The 19173-nt window shown below is 37.5% G+C and overlaps 1 protein-coding gene across 5 annotated transcripts in view; it reads right to left on the bottom strand.

The window, feature by feature from the left end:
* Window positions 1–18122, bottom strand: part of TCFL5 (transcription factor like 5) — a 32194-nt gene extending 14072 nt beyond the window's left edge. For 2 of the 5 annotated variants that reach the window (XM_072633338.1, XM_072633336.1), the window contains exons 1-5: window positions 16837–18122; window positions 14357–14543; window positions 13632–13794; window positions 11450–11702; window positions 4321–4462 (exon numbers count right to left, since the gene is read on the bottom strand). In XM_072633338.1, coding sequence (XP_072489439.1) covers window positions 4321–4462; window positions 11450–11702; window positions 13632–13794; window positions 14357–14543; window positions 16837–17615 — 1524 coding nt within the window. In that variant the 5' untranslated portion in view covers window positions 17616–18122. Of the gene's footprint in view, window positions 1–1274; window positions 1429–4320; window positions 4463–11449; window positions 11703–13631; window positions 13795–14356; window positions 14544–16836 lie in introns of those variants that run through there. The other 3 variants (XM_072633339.1, XM_072633337.1, XM_072633340.1) reach the window with 3 other exon arrangements.
* Window positions 18123–19173: the final 1051 nt, after the last annotated feature.

The following is a 19173-nucleotide window of genomic DNA, read 5'->3' as shown; positions in this document are numbered from 1 at the left end:
TGCAAGGAGACATTATGAAAGAATCCTAGACTGGGAGTCAGAAGGCGTGGATTCAAGTCTTTACTCTATCATTAACAAGCAATCTGGCCCTTGGATAAGTCCTGAGTTTGGATGAGCCTTAGTTTAGTCATCTGTGAAACACGAAGGTCAGAGCAGACAGACGGTATCCCAAATGTCTTGTCTCAGTATTAAAATTCTAAAATGATAAGGTGCTTTTATCTTATTTGAACTACTTGACAGGTACTTAAAAACAAACAAAAAACAAAAAAACCCTGGAGACCAAAACACATAGATGGTCCACTAACCATAGTCTACAGACACATATTCTGGGAAGACAGTACAGTGCTTAGGATTAAATAAAAACATCAAATAAAGGAAAATAGTAATTTCTTCTAAATATGAAAAAGTACTATGTAGTAAAGTTAAATTTTTTTCATAAATGAAAAAGCTATTGCTGATCTACTCTTAATAAAGCATGCATCTTAAATGCTTTTTCTAGTGGTGATAATGAGTGGTAAATTTATGTATACATGTACTGAGCTCACTCCATACCCCACCCCAACCCACCATGATGAAAAAAGTCATGCATTTTTACAATATAGGTTAGGGAGTGTAGGTCAGAGTAAAGCCAACAGATCTCATAACCCTAACCAACCGAATGAACCAAGCATATAGCTATGGATATTTACTGATATTTCCCCATTTAATTTCTCTTCTTTCTCTTTCACTAATAAGTATAAGCTCATATGCAATGTAAAAATACAATTAATGGAAGCATATTTTCATTCTTTAAGAAAGATGCCATATGACCAAAGCTGATATTCACATTTTGTAATTATCATACTCATGCCCACAACTAAAGTCAAATTCCAAGTAGGCAAAGAAGAACATTCAGATTTATTACCTTATATTTATCAGTACAAAGAACTGGCAAACAGATTAGCTATGGCTCATGCACAATCCCATATTAACAAAGTATATTTGCCCTAATGTACTAATGTTCACTGTAAGCCAAAATACCATAAAACACTCACTTGAAGTACAAACATACCTTTATTTTTATAATCATGTTTTTATTCTGATTAACCCTGTCAATTAAATGGCTCATCTATTAGACGATTTTTCTTATTTAGACTGAATCTGACGATCAATGTCTGATATGACATTAATGCAGGGTTCTTCATACATATCAACAGAGATAATACATATCTATGCTTTAGTAGTATAAATGGTATGTTATTTCATCAATGTAGTTAGTACTCCTTTTGCTGGTAACAAACTGAAACCTCTCCATGCTTCAGTAGAGAATTTCATGTGTGATCAAGGAAAATCATCACCTGGGGGTCCACCTTCTGGTGATGAACCTCTACAAATTTAGCTGGTATGGTCCTCAGACAACACAGAGTCTGTCACCATGTCCATACATATCTATATAACAGAAAATGTAAATGTAGAATATTTATTCCTACTTTGATAATACTTTATTTCATATGTAGGAGACAGATAAACTAAACTACCTTTATCTGATTAAAGAAACTAAATGACAGAATTACGTCTTCTTTCTCGAATTATACAGTCAGGCTGAAGTATTATAAGAATCCCAGTATCATTCTTAGTTTCTACCTTCTTAGTCTACTTAGAATTTCAACATCAGCTGTTGGTAATACTTTGAATAATTATGGGAACTGGGTCAAATAAGATCTTTGGCCATGTGACATTTTCTAATCTCAATTCATGCAAATCCCTTGGAATTCCTACTAGGGGGAAGGGGGGAGGATGAAATGGTTATTAAGACTGTGACCAAAGACATGTATTTTTATTTATGTTTTAATTCCTAAAGAGCCATTGCTAACTAGCTAATCGTTTTTGCTGGTCAAATTTAAGGATAATATTACCTAGAAGCAATAATATGAGGACTCCAATAAAAAGGTGGGCAAAGGATATGAACAGTGTTCAGAAGAAATGCAAATGGCAAAAAACATATGAAAGGCTGTTCCATTTCAAAAACAGAAAGGGGAAAAATGTAAACTTAAAGCTCATACCTACCAAATTAGCAAAAATGATAAAAAACAGAAATAGTCAATGTTAGACAGGTTTACTAACACACTATTAGTAGAACCAAGAATTGATGAAAATTTTCCTGTAAATTAATTTAGAATTTATGAAAGTAAAGCCACTAAATTGCTTAAACCTTTGATCAAATGATGCTCCAACACACTCTAAGGAAACTTCAACCCTTTGACCAAGTGATTGCCATACTGAGCAGGAAGTTGATGACAGAAAAAGGTCCTATAATATAAAACAAAATATACCTAACAGCACAATTTAGTAGCAAAAAACTGGAAACAAAAGGACTGCCCATTAATTGGGAACAGATATCTATATTGCAGTACATGAATGTAATAGAATAAGAGTAAGAAACAAGTATGAGAAACTTAAGTATGAGAAATATGGTAGGCATTGCAAAAAGTGATTCAGTGAAAAACCAAGAGAACGATATACACAATGACCATAATGATGTAAATAACCCTAAAAAGTACTTAATCTTTAATGAATTGTAATGAATAATCTGGGACAAAGAAAACTGAAAAGGAAACATTACTTCTTCTTCAGTGGAGAGGTAGGTACTACATTCAAATAATGTGGTATATGTTGTGAAATGCTATCGCTGTGTCAGTTGATTCTGCTTAACTGTTTTCTTTAAATAAGGAAAGGTTCAGTAAAAGGAGAATATGGAAACAACTGGTTAAAAAAAGAGGCAAAAATAAAACTTTTTTTTTTTAAACAAGCTATGAAGAGATGGATGTATGTGTCCAATGCCATATATTTGGGAAGTTTATACATATTACCAAATTATAAGCTAGTAATGACCTAGTTCCCATTTCTATTAAAAACAAGCAAGAATCCCATATCCATTATATAGGTAGTAAGAGTATCTGGTAGATTTGCAAAGCTGAACACCAAAAAGTTTATTAAACTGATAAAAGTCAAATTTCAAAAGGATTAAAAACTTCACTTAATTAAAAATAAACATAAATCAATATGCTACAACATAAGATAAGCCACAGTATAAATTAGGATGACACTTCACACAGACATAAATCCAACATAACTGATTCATAATATAGTTAAGTATGTCAACTCTAAAGACAAAAACCAGGAAATGGATGAAATGGTGTGATTCATGAGATTTGTGCATTAATGTAAACAATATAAAAGGGAGGATGAAGAAGAAACAAACTTGGTATCACCCCAAGCAAGCACTGTCTAAGAGAGGGATGCCCTATCTGTTGGTGGTTTCTCTGTAGCCTGGACATGTATAGACCCTGTAGTGGGAAAGGGGGATCTATCAGGCTTTATTATGATCCAATTAGAAATATCTTTAACATTTTCAATTTCATATTTGCTAATTAAATGTCTAATTTTAGTTACTAAATCAAATTCTGATGCGAAAGTGGTGTCCAGTAGTGATTAGTAGCTTAAATTATTTCCTTCAATGTAAAGTAATAAATTTGTATTCTATTTTATAAATCACTGTCCTGTATATGTGGTCTGTCAGGGCCCATCCTTTGTATGACTGACAATCATATTCCCAGAGTAGCAGAAGCAAATAATCAAAATCTATAGTCAATGTAACCATCCCAAAGCATAGCACAGTCAAAATAAAACCATCTCAGCAAACATAATTTTAGAATGAAACATCAAGGGGCTGACATAACTGTCCAATACAAACTTTAGCATTCAAACATTGTTTTTGAGGATCCAAATTCAATAATTGTGAAATATCATGTATATAATAAATGCTACAGCTAAAGCACATATAATATATACATTTGTGATTCATACTTCATTGAAGCCTTTCCAGATTGCTCTAAAAGAGATTACACAAATCTCTTCCCCCAGGGAGAATTTACTGCCTGTACCACTTTGATATTTAATAATTGTTTGATACATAACAATTATCACCTTCTTTAGTTAATTTTTTCTATGTATACATGTCTCACATCCATACAGGTTTCAAATTCTTTTAGGGCAATGACCAACATACTGTAAATTTGGGATGCCAGTCTGATGTATTGTTAGCTACATATTATTAGCTAGCTACAATTCTTATTTCATTTTTAATAAATATTAAGTAACAACATTATTAATGTGTATTTATTTCCTGATATTATACCTACTATCCTGATGGCAATATTTAAGAAAATAATAAAGGACCCCAGTATGAAAATAATTTTTAAAACAAAAGCCAAGCACTTTTAATTATTTGTGGGCTTTTAAAGTGAAATTCTGAAAATTTACTTTGGCCTAATTACTAACCTTCTTCAGAGAATCTCCATGTCTTTCCTGAATATATTTTAGGAATGCTGTTGTCCACTGCAAAGTTGTTGCCTTATCAGTCTCAGCATTGCAGAATGGAACTAGAAGATTCAATTCATCACAACAAATCCGAATTCTGCGCCTGCATTCAAAACCCAAAGTAGTCATGAAAGAAACTAAATAAAACTAGCCATCTAAAATGATGTTTCTTTTAAAATTTTTTTTTATTATAAACTTAACACTCTCAACAAATACAAACAAATCATTTTGAAGTCAAAGCCAAAACTATATACATTTTCATTGAAAAAAGCATAATTTTAAAAAACAATAATGTATTTTTTCTATAGCTCTTTAATCTATTTGTATACTTAAAGTTCTCTTTATTATTTTTTTTGATGATATCAGTGTGTATGTTGTTGTTCTTATTGTGTTGACTTTGCTTTGCTTCACTTCATATAAATCTTTCCATTTTCTTTTTATTCTTCAAACTTATTTTTATGGCACAATAATACTCAGTTGCATTAATATTTCATGATTTACTCAGATATTCTCCATTTGTTGCATATATATGAGTACAAATAAATCATCTATAAATATTTTTTGTACAGATTATTTTTTCTTTTAATGGCATCTTTTGGATATTCCCAGAAATGAGAACACTGAGGACCAGCTGTCTCAAAGATCACTTTTGTGGCTCTATATTTCGCCAAATTTTTCCTTCCATAAAACACCACCAATCTAGTCATACCAACAATGTAGCACAGTGCCTGTTTCCCTACAACTCACCAACACTGCATTTTCAATTATTTTTGCAAGAGTGCTAGTTGTAAGTTAATATTTTAAAGTTGCATTAATTTGTATTTCTCTGATATTAGAGTTCATGTGCTTTTTAATATTCTAAACTTTTAAACAATTTATAAACTAGTTTTCAAAGACTGATATTTAAATACTATAATACTTCATCAGCACCCAGCAAACAAGAGGCATTCAATAAATGTTTGTTGGGTTGGGTTAGATTAATCCATATAAAATTTGAAGAAAGTCAGAATTTATGGATTAATAAAGTACTTTCAAAATTGTCCATTTTTTAGAGGTTAATTATGCTTTCAGGTCAATGGGGTAATATATAATGGTACTAAGGTACTATACAGCAATCCAACTATGTTAAGTGTAGACCTGAAGTATTAGTTTATCTTTAAAGATTATTTCACATTACAGACTAGGAGGAATGTAGGATATCCACAGTCCACAGAAATAGACTTATTTATAGTATCATGTAGTAGAAGCAAAGTTCAATTAACTTGCACTGTATCTCTAGACTACATTGTAACTTCCAAATTTTTGGTTCCTCAGTATCCAGTCTTAAGGATGCAGGTACTGTGAAAATACATACAACGTGGCCCCATTTGCCAATCTGCATATTCCTAACCATATCCATAAGAAGCAAGTGAGCAATTCATTTGATGCTAGAGGCACAACTGTATAACTGAGGTTCAATTGGATACTCAGGTAGGAAAAAGTTTTTTTTTTTAAAGTTGAGACCTGTGATTGCATCAGTGCTTGGCACTCCCAGTGTGGAAATTCCTTCCACTGATGCAGGTCATCAACTCTTTTGCAACTTCTTGTATAATAAAATTGCCCAGGGAATTGAGAGGTTAAGTGACTTGCCCATGGTCACACTGACAGTATAGGTCAAAGGGAAGACTTGAACCCAGGTCTTCCTGACTCCAAGGCCAGCCCTCTATTCACTATGACACACTGCCTCTCAAATGATACATTTGCAATTACTTATACAAAACTTGTAGTTTACTGAAGCCCTGAAGTGATTACTATAAGCTTGTGCCCTATATGGCTTCATGATGTCCTCAATGTGGGTACTCCATTCACCAGTGCATACATTTTGGGTGGCTCTTGTTCATACAACTTTCTATAAATCCACCATGGAAGATTTGCACAAAACACCAGAGATCTTCTTCTAGGTCTTAACTTCTTATGGGTACCAGTGTTGTACATGAACCAACAAGCTGGATAACCCACGCTTGCTGTAAGACAACCCCACCTCCTTTTCCAAGTATATATTTTGTAGATGATATTTTACTGTACTTCTTGTAGGCAAGATATCATTGCTAATATGCATAGCCTACCTACACACCCACTGTGAAGCTCTCTGATGCCCTCTGGATCACTCATAAATATTATTCTTTAGAGACTGAGGTATTTCATCATTCACAGTCACATAACATCACCTTGAGAATATTGGTATTTAAAAAAACATGGGTCTGTCTGTCAGGGAACAGCTTGGGTTCCTGGAAAGCATTGTATAATTTCCCAAATGCAGCTAAGCACATGCTCTTTCTTCTATTCAGTTATGGACCCAGAAAATTATCCATGTAGTGTCTTATCCAAGATATAAATGGTAACTGACTTAATAACTGATCATCCACCTATATGCTATGACCTGGGCAGTATGTATTCTTTATCCACTTGGCTTATCCTATGGAGATTCCTTTGTCAATCTCTTTTGCAGCTATGAATCTCATTGTGGAAAGCCTGTAATATTCTGGGGCTTGGTACAATCAGTTTAATATCATCCACAGAGATTCAATCTTCTTTTTGGAATTTGTTCAGGACATCCTCAATGATGGTAGTAAAAACCTTTGGCAAGTGCATTTTCCCTTGTTTTATGTTACACTTAATCATTGTTTCACTAAACAAAATTACCTTAGTGTTATATCTATCAAGGAATTGCATATGATTTTAATACATACTTTATGTAGAATTTTAAAATCTGTGTTTTGTTCTACCAAGAAAAATTATTTTTGTAATAAGATGCAGTTGGATCTTGTATTCTCTACACCATTCAATCAGTTGTATGAACGAAAGAATAATATTCTAGAAAATGTTCTGTGAGTCCTCCTGTCCCCCTTTCAAACTTTTATCAAGGTTTCACTCTCAAAAAGATTTCATCAAATTAACAAAGTAGGAAAATGGGTTAGTCAGTAGCTGTTGATACTTTTGTCTTCTCTTGGTAATAGTACCATAAATGATTTTTTCCCACTCCTTTGTTATCTTTCCCCATTTTGTGAATCTTGAAAATTCTTCAGTTGCCTCCAAAACTGTGTTGCCTTGACCAGATTTCTTCTGTGTCTGCTTCAGCAAACCCAGCCACGCTTCCCAATGATAGTTTCTCAAGTGGTAGTTCTCACTCTTCAACAAGTACTAAGATGCAACAAGTCCAAATGTAATGGGTTCTACTACAGTCAGACCACAATAGAATGTCTGACAAATCTGTTGCTTTTTCAAATTTGTTATCTTCCTTCTAGTTTCATCTATAAATGCTATTAGGATGAACTGGTGTAACTGGGTCTCATGCCCAGCTTTCTGAAGACTCATTTTCCCTTTTTCTACTTTTAACAGTTTTATGAGGCAATGATATAGGTAACCTCCCCCATGCTTTGTATATAAAGTTCTGTAGTTAAGCTTGTACTGAAAAGTCATGTTTCCTGTGGCTGCTATGATTCTGCTTTCCTAGGTCATCTAACATATTCACTCAATGAGACAATTTTAGGACTTAACAAAACAACCAAACCTCTTAATATATTTATAGTGTTTGGCCTTTCTCTAAGATAATCTTTATCTTTAGTCACTTCTCATTTTTCAGAGGCAAAATCTTGTTTAAACAGGTTGGGTTTCAGTTGCTGTAACTGCATATAGTGCTGTCTTAGCTCTATCCTTTTTTTCAATTTGATGTTGACTTTGATCTTTGCTGTAACTGATAGTTCACCTCTACAAAGAGCACAAATTCAGAAATGACTCAGTCAGTGCTATAAAATACTGGTCAATTTCATTATCTGTGAAGTTCTTTCATGTACTGTACCTCTTAAATCTTTCCCTATAGAAATATAGGGAAATTTTGTTGAAACACAGACTGAATGCTTTGGAATTATTTTTGAGACTTTAGACTTTCTTAATTCCAAACAATTTGTTGCAAAACATTTTGCAACCCTTCCCTGTGCCCACCTTCATAATGAAGTCATTGAGCATTATGACAAACATGCATATTTATACATATGTATGTACATATGTTTGTATACATATACATATAGTGACTTGGTTTACAAGTCTTTTGTCATGTTCTTTACTTCTTTGTTCTCTGGGAAACTCTTTATCCAATGATTTATTAAAGTTCAAGGATATTCTAAGTTCTTAAAGAGTATATCACTGAAGTGCAAACTCTGACAGATTCCACCAAGCTGGAAAGGTTTCAAATACGATACTATGACAGATCACTCTTACTGTCAAAGGACCAGCTTAGCTAAGGACACAAAAGGCTCAACATCAGCTGACTGTTTATTAGGTCATTAATTCTTTGGCCATGACCAGTCATGAAACAAAGAAGAAGCAAAATAGTCCTCAGTCCTGGGGAGCCTCTTCCCAATTCCAAATGACAGAAAAGGGAATACAGGGTGTTAAGAATCACACAATTTTCATGCCATCTATAAACATCAACTTAACTACTGTTATCATCAGTACAAGATCTTTGATCATCAAGTATAGGACTGCAGGAATTAAACACATCCATATTGTCATTCTTAATGTCATAAAACCAGAATATATAAAGAAGTTGAAGCTAAACGAAATTTGAGACAGCTTCACTGCATATTCATAGGCAAGAAGAAACATGTCATGAGACACTTGGTGTGTTTGTGAAAGCAAAAGTACAGTAACTAACATGAAAATAACTATAGCTTATGTGCACCTGATATAGCTCTCCTTTATAATGGAAGTAACTTGCTTTAATTAAGCATTAAAACAAGAAGATTCAGCTTTGAAATTGTGATGATTTTTATACATCTATGTCTTCATATAGGGATGGCAATGTGATGGAATGGCGAGCAAATCTGAAATCAGGAATGACCTAGGTTCAAATCCCACCTCCAACATTTACTGGCTGTGTAAACCTAAGTAAGTCACAACCTATTTGAGTATCAGTTTCCTCTTCAGTAAAATAATGATGATAATAATTGCAGTACTATCTTACAGGATTGGTGTGAGGATCAAACGAGATAATATGTTAAAAGTCCTTTGTAAACCTTTAAGTGCTATCTGTAGGCAGTTATTTTTATATGTTAAAATACTAAACAAGGCTACTTGAAGGATCTGTGATCGTCAGTGTGGCTACTGCCTCCACCAATGCAAACTGTAATCACTCTACCAATCAATCAGTCAACAAACATTTATTAGGCCCCTTCTATATAACAGGCACTATGCTAGGCACTGGGGATACAAAGACAAAAATGAATCAGTATCTGCTCCCAAGGAGCTTACATTCTACCAAGGGAGAAAACATGTATATATACAAGTACATACAAGATAAATACAAATTTGAAAGAAGTCAGCACTAGCAGTTAGAGAGATTAGGATAATTTCATGGTAGAAGGTAGTGTTTGAGTTGAGCTTTGAAGGAATCAAGTGATTTTAAGAAACAAAGGAGAGAATGCATTTCAGGCATGAGGGCAGTCAATCAAAGGCCCTTAAGATTTAATATCATATGTGAGGTATAATAAAAAGGCTATTTTGGCTGGACCATTTGGGAGGGGGGGGTGGTTATTATATATTAAAGCTGAAAAAGTGAGTGACAGCAAAGCCATGAAGGGTTTTAAATACTGGATGAGTTCACATGTTATCATAAAGGCAATAGGGAGTCAATGAAGTTTATTCCATAGGAAAATTACATGGGTAGATCTATACTTTGGCATCTATGTGGCTGATGGACTGAGAGTGGAAAGATTTGAGGTAGATACAATTAAGAAGGTTATTGTAAGAGTACAGGCAAAAGGTAATGAGGGTATGAACTGAAGTAGTGGCTATGTGAATAAAGGGATGGATCTAAAAGATGTGAAAACTGAAGCAACAACTTAATGGATATGTGAGGTGAGACAGTAAGAAGCCTAGAAAGTATAATTCCAATGTTTTGAACCTGGATGACTGAAAAGATGGTGGCACTTTTGATGCAGACAAGGAATTTCAGAAGATATGCAAGTTTTTGGGACAGGTTGAGTCTGAAATGCTCAATAAGCAGTTGGAGACATAGGACTGGAAGTTAAGAGAGAGTATGAGTAGATTTACAATTCTGTGGGACAGCTAAATAAAAAGGATATTTAAACCTATTTAAACCTATGAGGTCATTAAATGAGAGAAAAGAGAGTCCAGGACAAATACTTGAAGTATACTCATGAGTAACGAGGCATAATATAAACTAAATCAGCAAAGGAGACTGAGAAGTCGGGATTAAAGTAAGTAGGAGGAGAATCAAGAGAGCAGTGTCACAGGAAGTCTATGAGTTGCGATCAATTAAAAAACACTTAATAAGCTCTTATTATGTACTAAGCATTGTGCTAGGTGTTGGGCATACAAAGACAATATTCCTTCCTCAAGGAACTTACATTCTGCATGTACACATATAAATGTATACAATATATACACACATTAAGTACAAAGTTAAATCAGGAGTGGGGGGAGGACATTAGAGGGCAGGAAAAGCCTAATGAAGAATGTGGCATATGAGGTGAACTATAGTCAAAAATGTAATTATTCCACAGTCATCTGGTGATGAGTTTCTCCACACTTAACTAGGCTTGTCCTCAGACAAGAAATGGTTATCAGAAGCAGAACCAAAGTTCTGGGTTTCAAGTTTTGAAGGATTTGCCAGAGCTTGTGTGAAGGATTTGCATAGCCTTTGAGAACTCAGAGCCACTGCCATTTTAGAATGACACATTGGAATCAAACTTCAGTGAAGAATATAAGTACAATTTTGAAAATCAATTAAAACAGCCAACTCTTGATGATGGGAGGTAGAGGGTCATAAGGAAGATGAAAGGGATAAGAATATGAATAATACAGATGGGTTTATTTAATCTATGAATTTACTTTACCAATATTCCAGCCATTAGTTTCAACCTTATCCCTTACCATTTTATCAAAACTACTATTAAATAACAAAATATTATTGCCTACCCTTTAGTTAAGGTCCTAATAAACAAAAAATGGTTCAGAAGCTCTTTGATTATGAGGAACCAATGCTTTTAAAATAATTTGTGAACAAAATCTACTAAATTATATTACTTACCTTCTATCTCTTTCCATTCGATTGTGCCTCTCCCTGCGCTGAGAGCGTCCACCCTGCTGCCCACTTTGTGTCTGGTCGCCTAGGCTTGATTGCGTGGATTCTGTAGATTGCCAAGCACCCTGTGAAGTTGTGGTGCTTTGGCTTTCTCCTACATTTTGAATTTCACCAAGAGCTCTTCTTTCTACATTTGTGTCCAACTGACGCATTCGACTGCGATTTCTTTTATTTATTGCTTGTTTACATAACGCTTCTTCTTTGCAAAACAAGAAAAAAGTAGTACTTTAATTTTTTATTCTCCTTTTAAATGAATTCCTAATACATTAATCTTTGATTTTTCTGCATTATTAGATTCTGTATTATGTACAAAACAGAAAAAATTAATGTTTTGTAGTTTGAATATAACTTAAAGCAAAACTAAAAAATTAACCTAAAACTTAACTACTCTACTTCTATAGTAAAAATGCTACTCCCTTTTAGCTGGCTGCCCAGCATTAAATCTGAAGTCTATTTTATAATACTATATTTGGAATGTTTTTGGAATATCTTTGCATTACACTTTCTATTTTTAAAAGAATCTTTAGGTACTTATCATACATAAGCTGGAATTGTTCACATTTTCTGGTGTTCAAAGTAAATAAAAAATTGTTTTCTCCAAAAAAGAAAAACATTTTCTCTTCCCTTCGTTAAAGCACAATATAAAATTATTATACTTGCTATTCTTACTGCAGTTTTTAGAAAAGAGAATAAAAACCTAAAGGGCATGTGATGTAATACCTTCTTACCCTAAAGGATATCTTACTACAAACTAATTAGAAACAGATGTTGAATTTATACTTATTCCTTAGAAACCAGTATAGTCTCATTATAATGAATTCCATAGGATTATTTCCCCTCTACTACAACAAACTCAGCCTTTCAGTGGTTCTTATTTGATAATAGTAAAAGCAAGAGGTGGCATGGCAAACACCTTTATCCTATCACTTTCCCTAAAAGCTCTAGAAATTTTGTTTTATTGGATAGCTTTTATAGTTTTAAGTTCCGCCTCTCCCTTTCCCATTGCCCCACATGATGAAAAATGCTTGAGGTATCAAAGGCTGAAGAATAGGACTGACCCTAGACAAAACTTCAAGAGGCCAAATTTGTCTTGACATTACCTTATGTCCCTTTCTGAGCTTTCTTTCATCATGATTCTCAAGTGCTCCATGTCTGCATGTCCAAACTGTACCAAGTTATAAAATTTCTTTAACTTATCCCCAATAACAACTCCCTTTCTCTTAGTATGAATCTCAATTTCTTATTAGAAAGCATTCTGATTAACCTAATTCACACTAAGATTTGAAAGACTGATAACCACTTAAAACATTTCGTAGGGATTTATATTTCATAAGATGAAGCATAAATGAATCTCTAAGTGGTAGACTTTCATGCCCTGTGGCAAAATGAAGTGAAGAATTTCAGGATCATAATTTTAGAAGACAGGTCCCTGGCAAAAGAAATTCTTTACTAGTACAAATGTTGCCAAATGGCAAAAGAAGAGTTGCAAACAATTCAGCTATAACTCAGTAGCTATTAACTATAATTCAAAGAATATTTACTCGTGCTTTCATTAGTTCTTTGTTCTACTGAACTGTCACAGAAAATTTGTTGGAAGTAGAACCCCAAACCATTGTTAAAGGTCAATCACTTGTGATTTGGAAAAAAAAAAAACTTTTTTATACTAAATACCTCATTGTAGTATCTGCTATAATGGCAATTTACCTGTAGAGGATTTTAGACTCCTCAATTAGAGATGGAGAGAAAACTAAAAAGGAAGAACTATAATGTGCTTGAAGCAACTTGAAAATAAAAACTATTATCACAAAAAATGATTATTAGCTATTTACTAAATTCACTATTTAAAAGGAAAAAGTCCAATAGCTTAATATACTGCTACACTAGGCAAGCACAATTCAAATGTTCAAGCTTGAGAAGGAATGCTCAAAAAATGAAATATGATCACTTCAGGGGCATGGGGAAGGTAGGGAAAAGAGGGACAGGAATCACTGATAAATGTCTAAAAAGGTCTCCCAGTAACGGGAAATTGTTGCATGACAAAACTGATGTCTAATGCAATTTTTTACAAGGTCTACTACATAGCCTATCCAAAGAAAGAAACTCTGTTATCTTATGTCATATATCTTACCTCCTACTTTAATCCAAACCTGCTCAGGTAAAGGCTTGTTTCTACTGCCTAAAGTCTGTTTAGTAGATTCAATTTCTTGCTGGTAACAGAAAGAAAATGCTCTGGGTAACCCAATATCTTGATGTTTGGCAGCTTCAAGTATAGAACATGAGTTACTAGAACTCTGGAATATAATGAAGGAATAGCAATATAATTAATTTTATTATCAATATGCATCTTAATCTCCTCTCTGCTGCCACAAGTAAAATGTACTTTAACATGACGTAAATACTAATAACAGCACTTATGTATATACAACTTTGAGACTTTAAATTTGCAAACTAAATATTGTAGAGTCTAAAATATTCCCTAAGTACCTTCATTAAAAAGTTATTTATCAGATCCAGTGAAAAGAATACAATCCATGAGGTCTAATTAAGACAATGATTAATAAAGTCCATCAAAAGTTCCTTCACAAAAATCCTATTCTAATGTCTTATTCTGGCATAGACATGACCCTGGGTACTTCAGGAGTACATGAGTGGAGCACAAGCTCTGGCAGTTTCTACCAAGCTGGAAAGGCTTGGAACATGAACCTAGCAATAGAGTGTCTGCTGTTCAAAGGCCAGCCCTGTTAAATGTGGAAAGGCTCATCGCTAGTAGGTTGGCCACCTTAGGTGAATTCTTTGGCCATGGCAACCCATCAAAAGTTAGTACTTCAGAGCTTCACTAATCATTTTCCCTACCTGTGTTTGTGAAAGATTAGAATTCCCAGCAGTAGAACAGGCATTTGCAGTAAATAATGGGTATGTAAATTGCAAAGCAGTAGTAGCAGCAGCAGTTTTATTTTTCACTAATGTGGTACATTTGTTTTGCTGCTGATGAAGAGGAACATTCATTAGTTCAGATGGATGTCGAATAAGGGTTACCAAACTGCCAAAACAAAAAGGACAACCCAGAAAAAACAAATCAAGAATATGCAACTGATACTCTTCCAGACATACTTTAGCCACTGACTGACAGATCACATTTGATTTTCTAAATACAGGTCAAACAGTTACTGTTACCGACCTTAGTAATTAGCTCAGTGACTGTGCTTGCTCCCCTTACTCTCCACTAAAAGAGGCATGGCATTCCTATTTCTTATTTTAATGGTTTCAATTATTCTTCTCTTCCAAGTCAGTGCAAACAACTCAAGACATATCTGTTACCTTCATTTGCTCTATTTCTTCACTCAAACCACAGATGAAGGACTGAAGTGAACAAGGTCAGGCTTAAGTGAAAATGGGCAATGACAAGGTTAACAGCCTGGAGAACCACTGCTGACCACAAATCCTGCCCCAGCAGGTAGGCTGCTCATTTCAAGTACTATTAGAAATAGTAACTTGCATTATTATAAGATGCTTAACGAATGTTTAACTGAATTTGTTGAACATAAGACATAAATTGGACAATTTCAACTTAATAGATTTTGGATTATTTTAATCTGTGATTTCAAAAGTCTGGAAAACTCCCTTCACTGATACAAATCAGCAGTTTTAGTCTTAAGAGTTTTGCCTAGGATAGAGTTTAAGTGACTTGCCCATATCATCACCCTGCACCTATTTGAAATATATATCATATATAATATACATATTATATATACACACGCATAATATGTATGTGTATTATACATATATGTGTATATACATATATATATATGCAATGAAGAGTATGTTCATAGTTCATTTAAGCTTAATTTAATACAATAAGTTCCTCAATACTGTTTGACTAGGTCTATAGGCTGCTTTTGCCCAAGTAAAATGAATGAGAATTGAGGTAAATATTTAGGTAAAGAGAAAGGCTCATCAAAACAGTAACTCTAGTGACATATCCAAATATTTTCAGGCAAACAATTTTTTGCCAAGACCTCAATGTTTCCCTTTGTGTATTGCCACAGACTAAAGATTCAAACTACAAATGATACAGTTTTGTGTAAACTTATAATTTAAAAAAAAATACTAGAATCTGAATATACAAAACGCTTTATTTTACTATCACAATGACAAAACTACCTCTTTTGATTGTACCTTCAGCAGAATTATCTAGCTAAAACTAAGTAAAACACTGTTTTGAAACTGTTATGACACATTTTAACTAAGTTGTTAAAAATGTGTATGTCTAAAAACAAAGCAGACACCTGATTAAAGAATGGCTATACAATTTATGGTACACAGATGTAATGATCCATTACAAAACTCTAATATTAAATGGTGAGTATGAAGAATTCTTAGTAGGGGAACTCAATGAACTAACACAGCATGAAGTAAGCAGAACTAGAAAAAGCAAAACAGTGACAACTAATTTAGTGCTGTGTGACTATAATGACCAAGGTCACCCCAACAAGGTTGAGAAAATTAATATTCCTCCTCTCTTTGCAAAAATGAGAGACTGTGTGTAATTTGTTTGTACTGTTGCACACGATTACTGTGTTGGTTTTTCTAAACTTTTCTCCCCTCTTTTTCAATTTTTTGTTATAAGGGCTGGCTCACTGAAGGAGAGTAGGGAAGGAATATATTTGAAAATGAAGGTGATGCAAAAACATGATAGCAATAAAAACATGATTTTTAAAAATTATGTGTATATATACTCATACATTTATGTGAGGCTTCAGTGGTATACTGGAAAGAACATGGGACTAGGAGTGAGAAAGCTAAGGTTTAAATTACAACTCTGTCACTTCCTAAGCCTGTGAACCTAGGTAAGTCATCTCAATTCTTTGTCTTTTTCTTTATAAAATGGAGACAATAATACCTATCCTACCCATCTCACAGGAATGTGGGAGGAAATAAAAGTAAAGCATTGTGCAAAACTTAAAAATATTATACAACTATTATTATCACTATTGAGGCAACCTGGGCAAGTCACTTCAACTCTCAGTTTCTGCATCATTCAATTTTAAATTTTATTTAAATAAACAGGGAGAATTTCCCATCCCCCACAGGTAAGAGGAAGGGAATTTTAAAATGGAGATCCTTGCACTCTACCTCACAGAATTCAAGGAAGGCACTCTGTAAGCCGTAAAGCACAATGTGAGGGTAAGTAATTTTAAAATGTTATGGTACAATTACTTAAGCATGTTATTTTTAGGTGTTCTTGACATTTTTGTACTCAAATTCATGAAATCTGTTTTGAAGCAACTTTTAAAAATCTATGAAATTAAAAAAAAGAAAGATCTGAAACACACTTGTTAAGAGTAACTCCAGATTCCTGAGGCTCTTGGCACCTGGGAATTTCTGTCTGGATACTGTTGAATCTGTCTTCCAGCCGAACTCGGACTGCAGATTTAGATCTGGTTTCTGGCACGGGAGCCAGATTTTCAACAGCTATATTTTCTTTATTTGGTCCACCAACATTTTCTCCATGTTTAACTCTTACCACACTGTGGCCAGTGACCTCTACAGAGCTACTGTTGGGTGTTTTCTCTACCTGGTTGGCAACTGTCACAGGTAAATTGGATTCACTGAGCAGCATCATTCTCAGCTCTTGGAAATCAATGTGTCCCAGACACTGGTTTGAGCCCACAAAGCTGCCGTCAGAAGCCAGGCCTGACTGGCAGATGACTGGATACACGGACTGGCTCCCCGTGCTGCTGGAGGAGTAGCTGGGCTGGCTGGCGCTGCTGGAGGACTGGTACTGAGCCTGGCTCGAGGGGTTGCTTGCAGAGAAGAAGGCGGAATTCAGCCGGGTTTCCAGCTCCCCCTCATTGGCCTGGGCCTCCATGTGCGAATAGAGGATGTGCTGCAGCTGGGTGTACTCGATCTCCGTCATCTCCACCAGGTTGAGGTCGGTGGTGGTGAAGCTCAGGCCCTGCTCCCCGAACGAAGTGTCATTGGAAGGGCCCTCGGCCGCGGGGGCGGGGTCGGAAGCAGCGGCGCCGCCGACTGCAGCAGCCGAGGCCGAAGCAGCAGCAGCCGCAGCCTGGGGGGTGGACGTGTGGGGCTCTCGGGGGGCCGGACCGGACATGACTTCCAAACAAAGGGCTGACCTGGGAGTTGCGGGGCTTCCACGGGGTCGCTTTCTGCACAGGACGACCGCAACCCGGGCTGGGGAGGACCTTCACCCCGCGGTCGGAGGCGGGGAGAGGGGCGGGGCTCGTCCCAAACCCCCGCCCCCAGCTGACACGGGCGCCCCGCCCCCGGCCCCTGGTTTGGTCACCTGGACGTCCCCCGACCACAAGGCGTGGCCGCGGCGGCAAGAGCGGCGGCGGCGGCAGCAGCAACGGGAGCGAGGGGCTGAGGGGGAGGAGCCTGCGCGGGGCGGCCCGGGAGGCCCCGTTCCCCGCGTCGGGACTCACTAGGAAGAGGAGGAGGTCAGGGAGGGGGAGGGAAGGTAGAGAGAAGGAGGGAGGGAGGAAGGAGTAGCGGCTCGCGCCTGGGGGGAGAAAGAAAACGAGGGAGGGAGGGAGGGACGGCGCGCACCAAAAACCCCGGGACGGCGGCGGCGGCGAGCCGCGTGCGGGAAGCCCACTGAGGCGAGCAGAAGTTCCCGTTGGGGGAGGGAAAACCGCTCACCCTTCGCAGAGCTCAGCACGCGTGCGCACGCCCATTCTGCCCCGCCCCCTTAGCCAACGGTAACCCCTCCCCCTCGACCCTAGCAATGCCCTCCCCCTACCCCCGTTACCCGCCGACGGACTGGCCCGGGGGGCGGGGCTAACCTAGCTTCTTCCATTCCCCGCCCACCCCGGAGTGACCAACCGCCTGACCCACCAGCCCGCGACCACGACCGTTTCAGGGGACAGAAAAACGAAGGGGGAGGGGGACAAGGGTTTATGACTGGAGAGACTGGAAGAAGTATTGAAAGGCCGAGGAGGGGGCCCGGGGTAAGGGGCTGAGGGGTCTAGAGGCGGGGATAAATAGGGAATGTGCTAGCCCGGGAGAGGGGGAACCGTGTGCGCGCTGTAGTGCGTGCGCGCGCGCGTCGCCGCCGCCGGGGGTCGGCGCTGTGGGAGTAGGGAGGGAGCGGGCGCGCGCTCACAGGCCCGGGTTGCTAAGGGGAGAGGCGGGGGAGCGCGTCCGCAGGTCGAGACGGCTGAGCGTGGGTGCAAACGAGCACTGGAGGGAGAAACGCTTCTGCGCGTGATGTCTGGAAAGCGGGTCAGCACGCCCAGCCGCGCCCGGCGGCTGAGCCGCGGAAAGCTCCGCGTCCTGTGGCTGCAGGGGCGGGGGGGGCTCCGATGTCCTTCGGACCCGGGCTGTCGTTTGTTCCTGAGATGCAGCAATGGGGGCTGCTGGAGCAGGTGATTTGGGGCGAGGTGGCCTAGGAGGGTCTTCTGCCCAGTTTGCAGGAAAAAAAACACCCCCAAATCCCGAGTCGACAGCATCATTCCAGCCTCTTCTGATTTGGAAAGCCCGACGCCTTCCTCCGCCCGCTTCGCCCCTCCCCCCTCCCTTGACTTTGTTTAGAGGCAGACCTGGCATCCCCCTCCAAAACAATTTGAGTTGGCATCTCGGAGGGACGACGCGCTTCCCATGTGGGTGCCTACGTGCAAGCGCACGAGGTTCAGTCTGTGTTGTGTGGTCCT

This window comes from Notamacropus eugenii, chromosome 1 (genome assembly GCF_028372415.1).
Source record: "Notamacropus eugenii isolate mMacEug1 chromosome 1, mMacEug1.pri_v2, whole genome shotgun sequence".
Taxonomy (NCBI): Eukaryota; Metazoa; Chordata; class Mammalia; order Diprotodontia; family Macropodidae; genus Notamacropus; species Notamacropus eugenii.
This window is presented reverse-complemented; position numbering and strand designations above follow the sequence as displayed.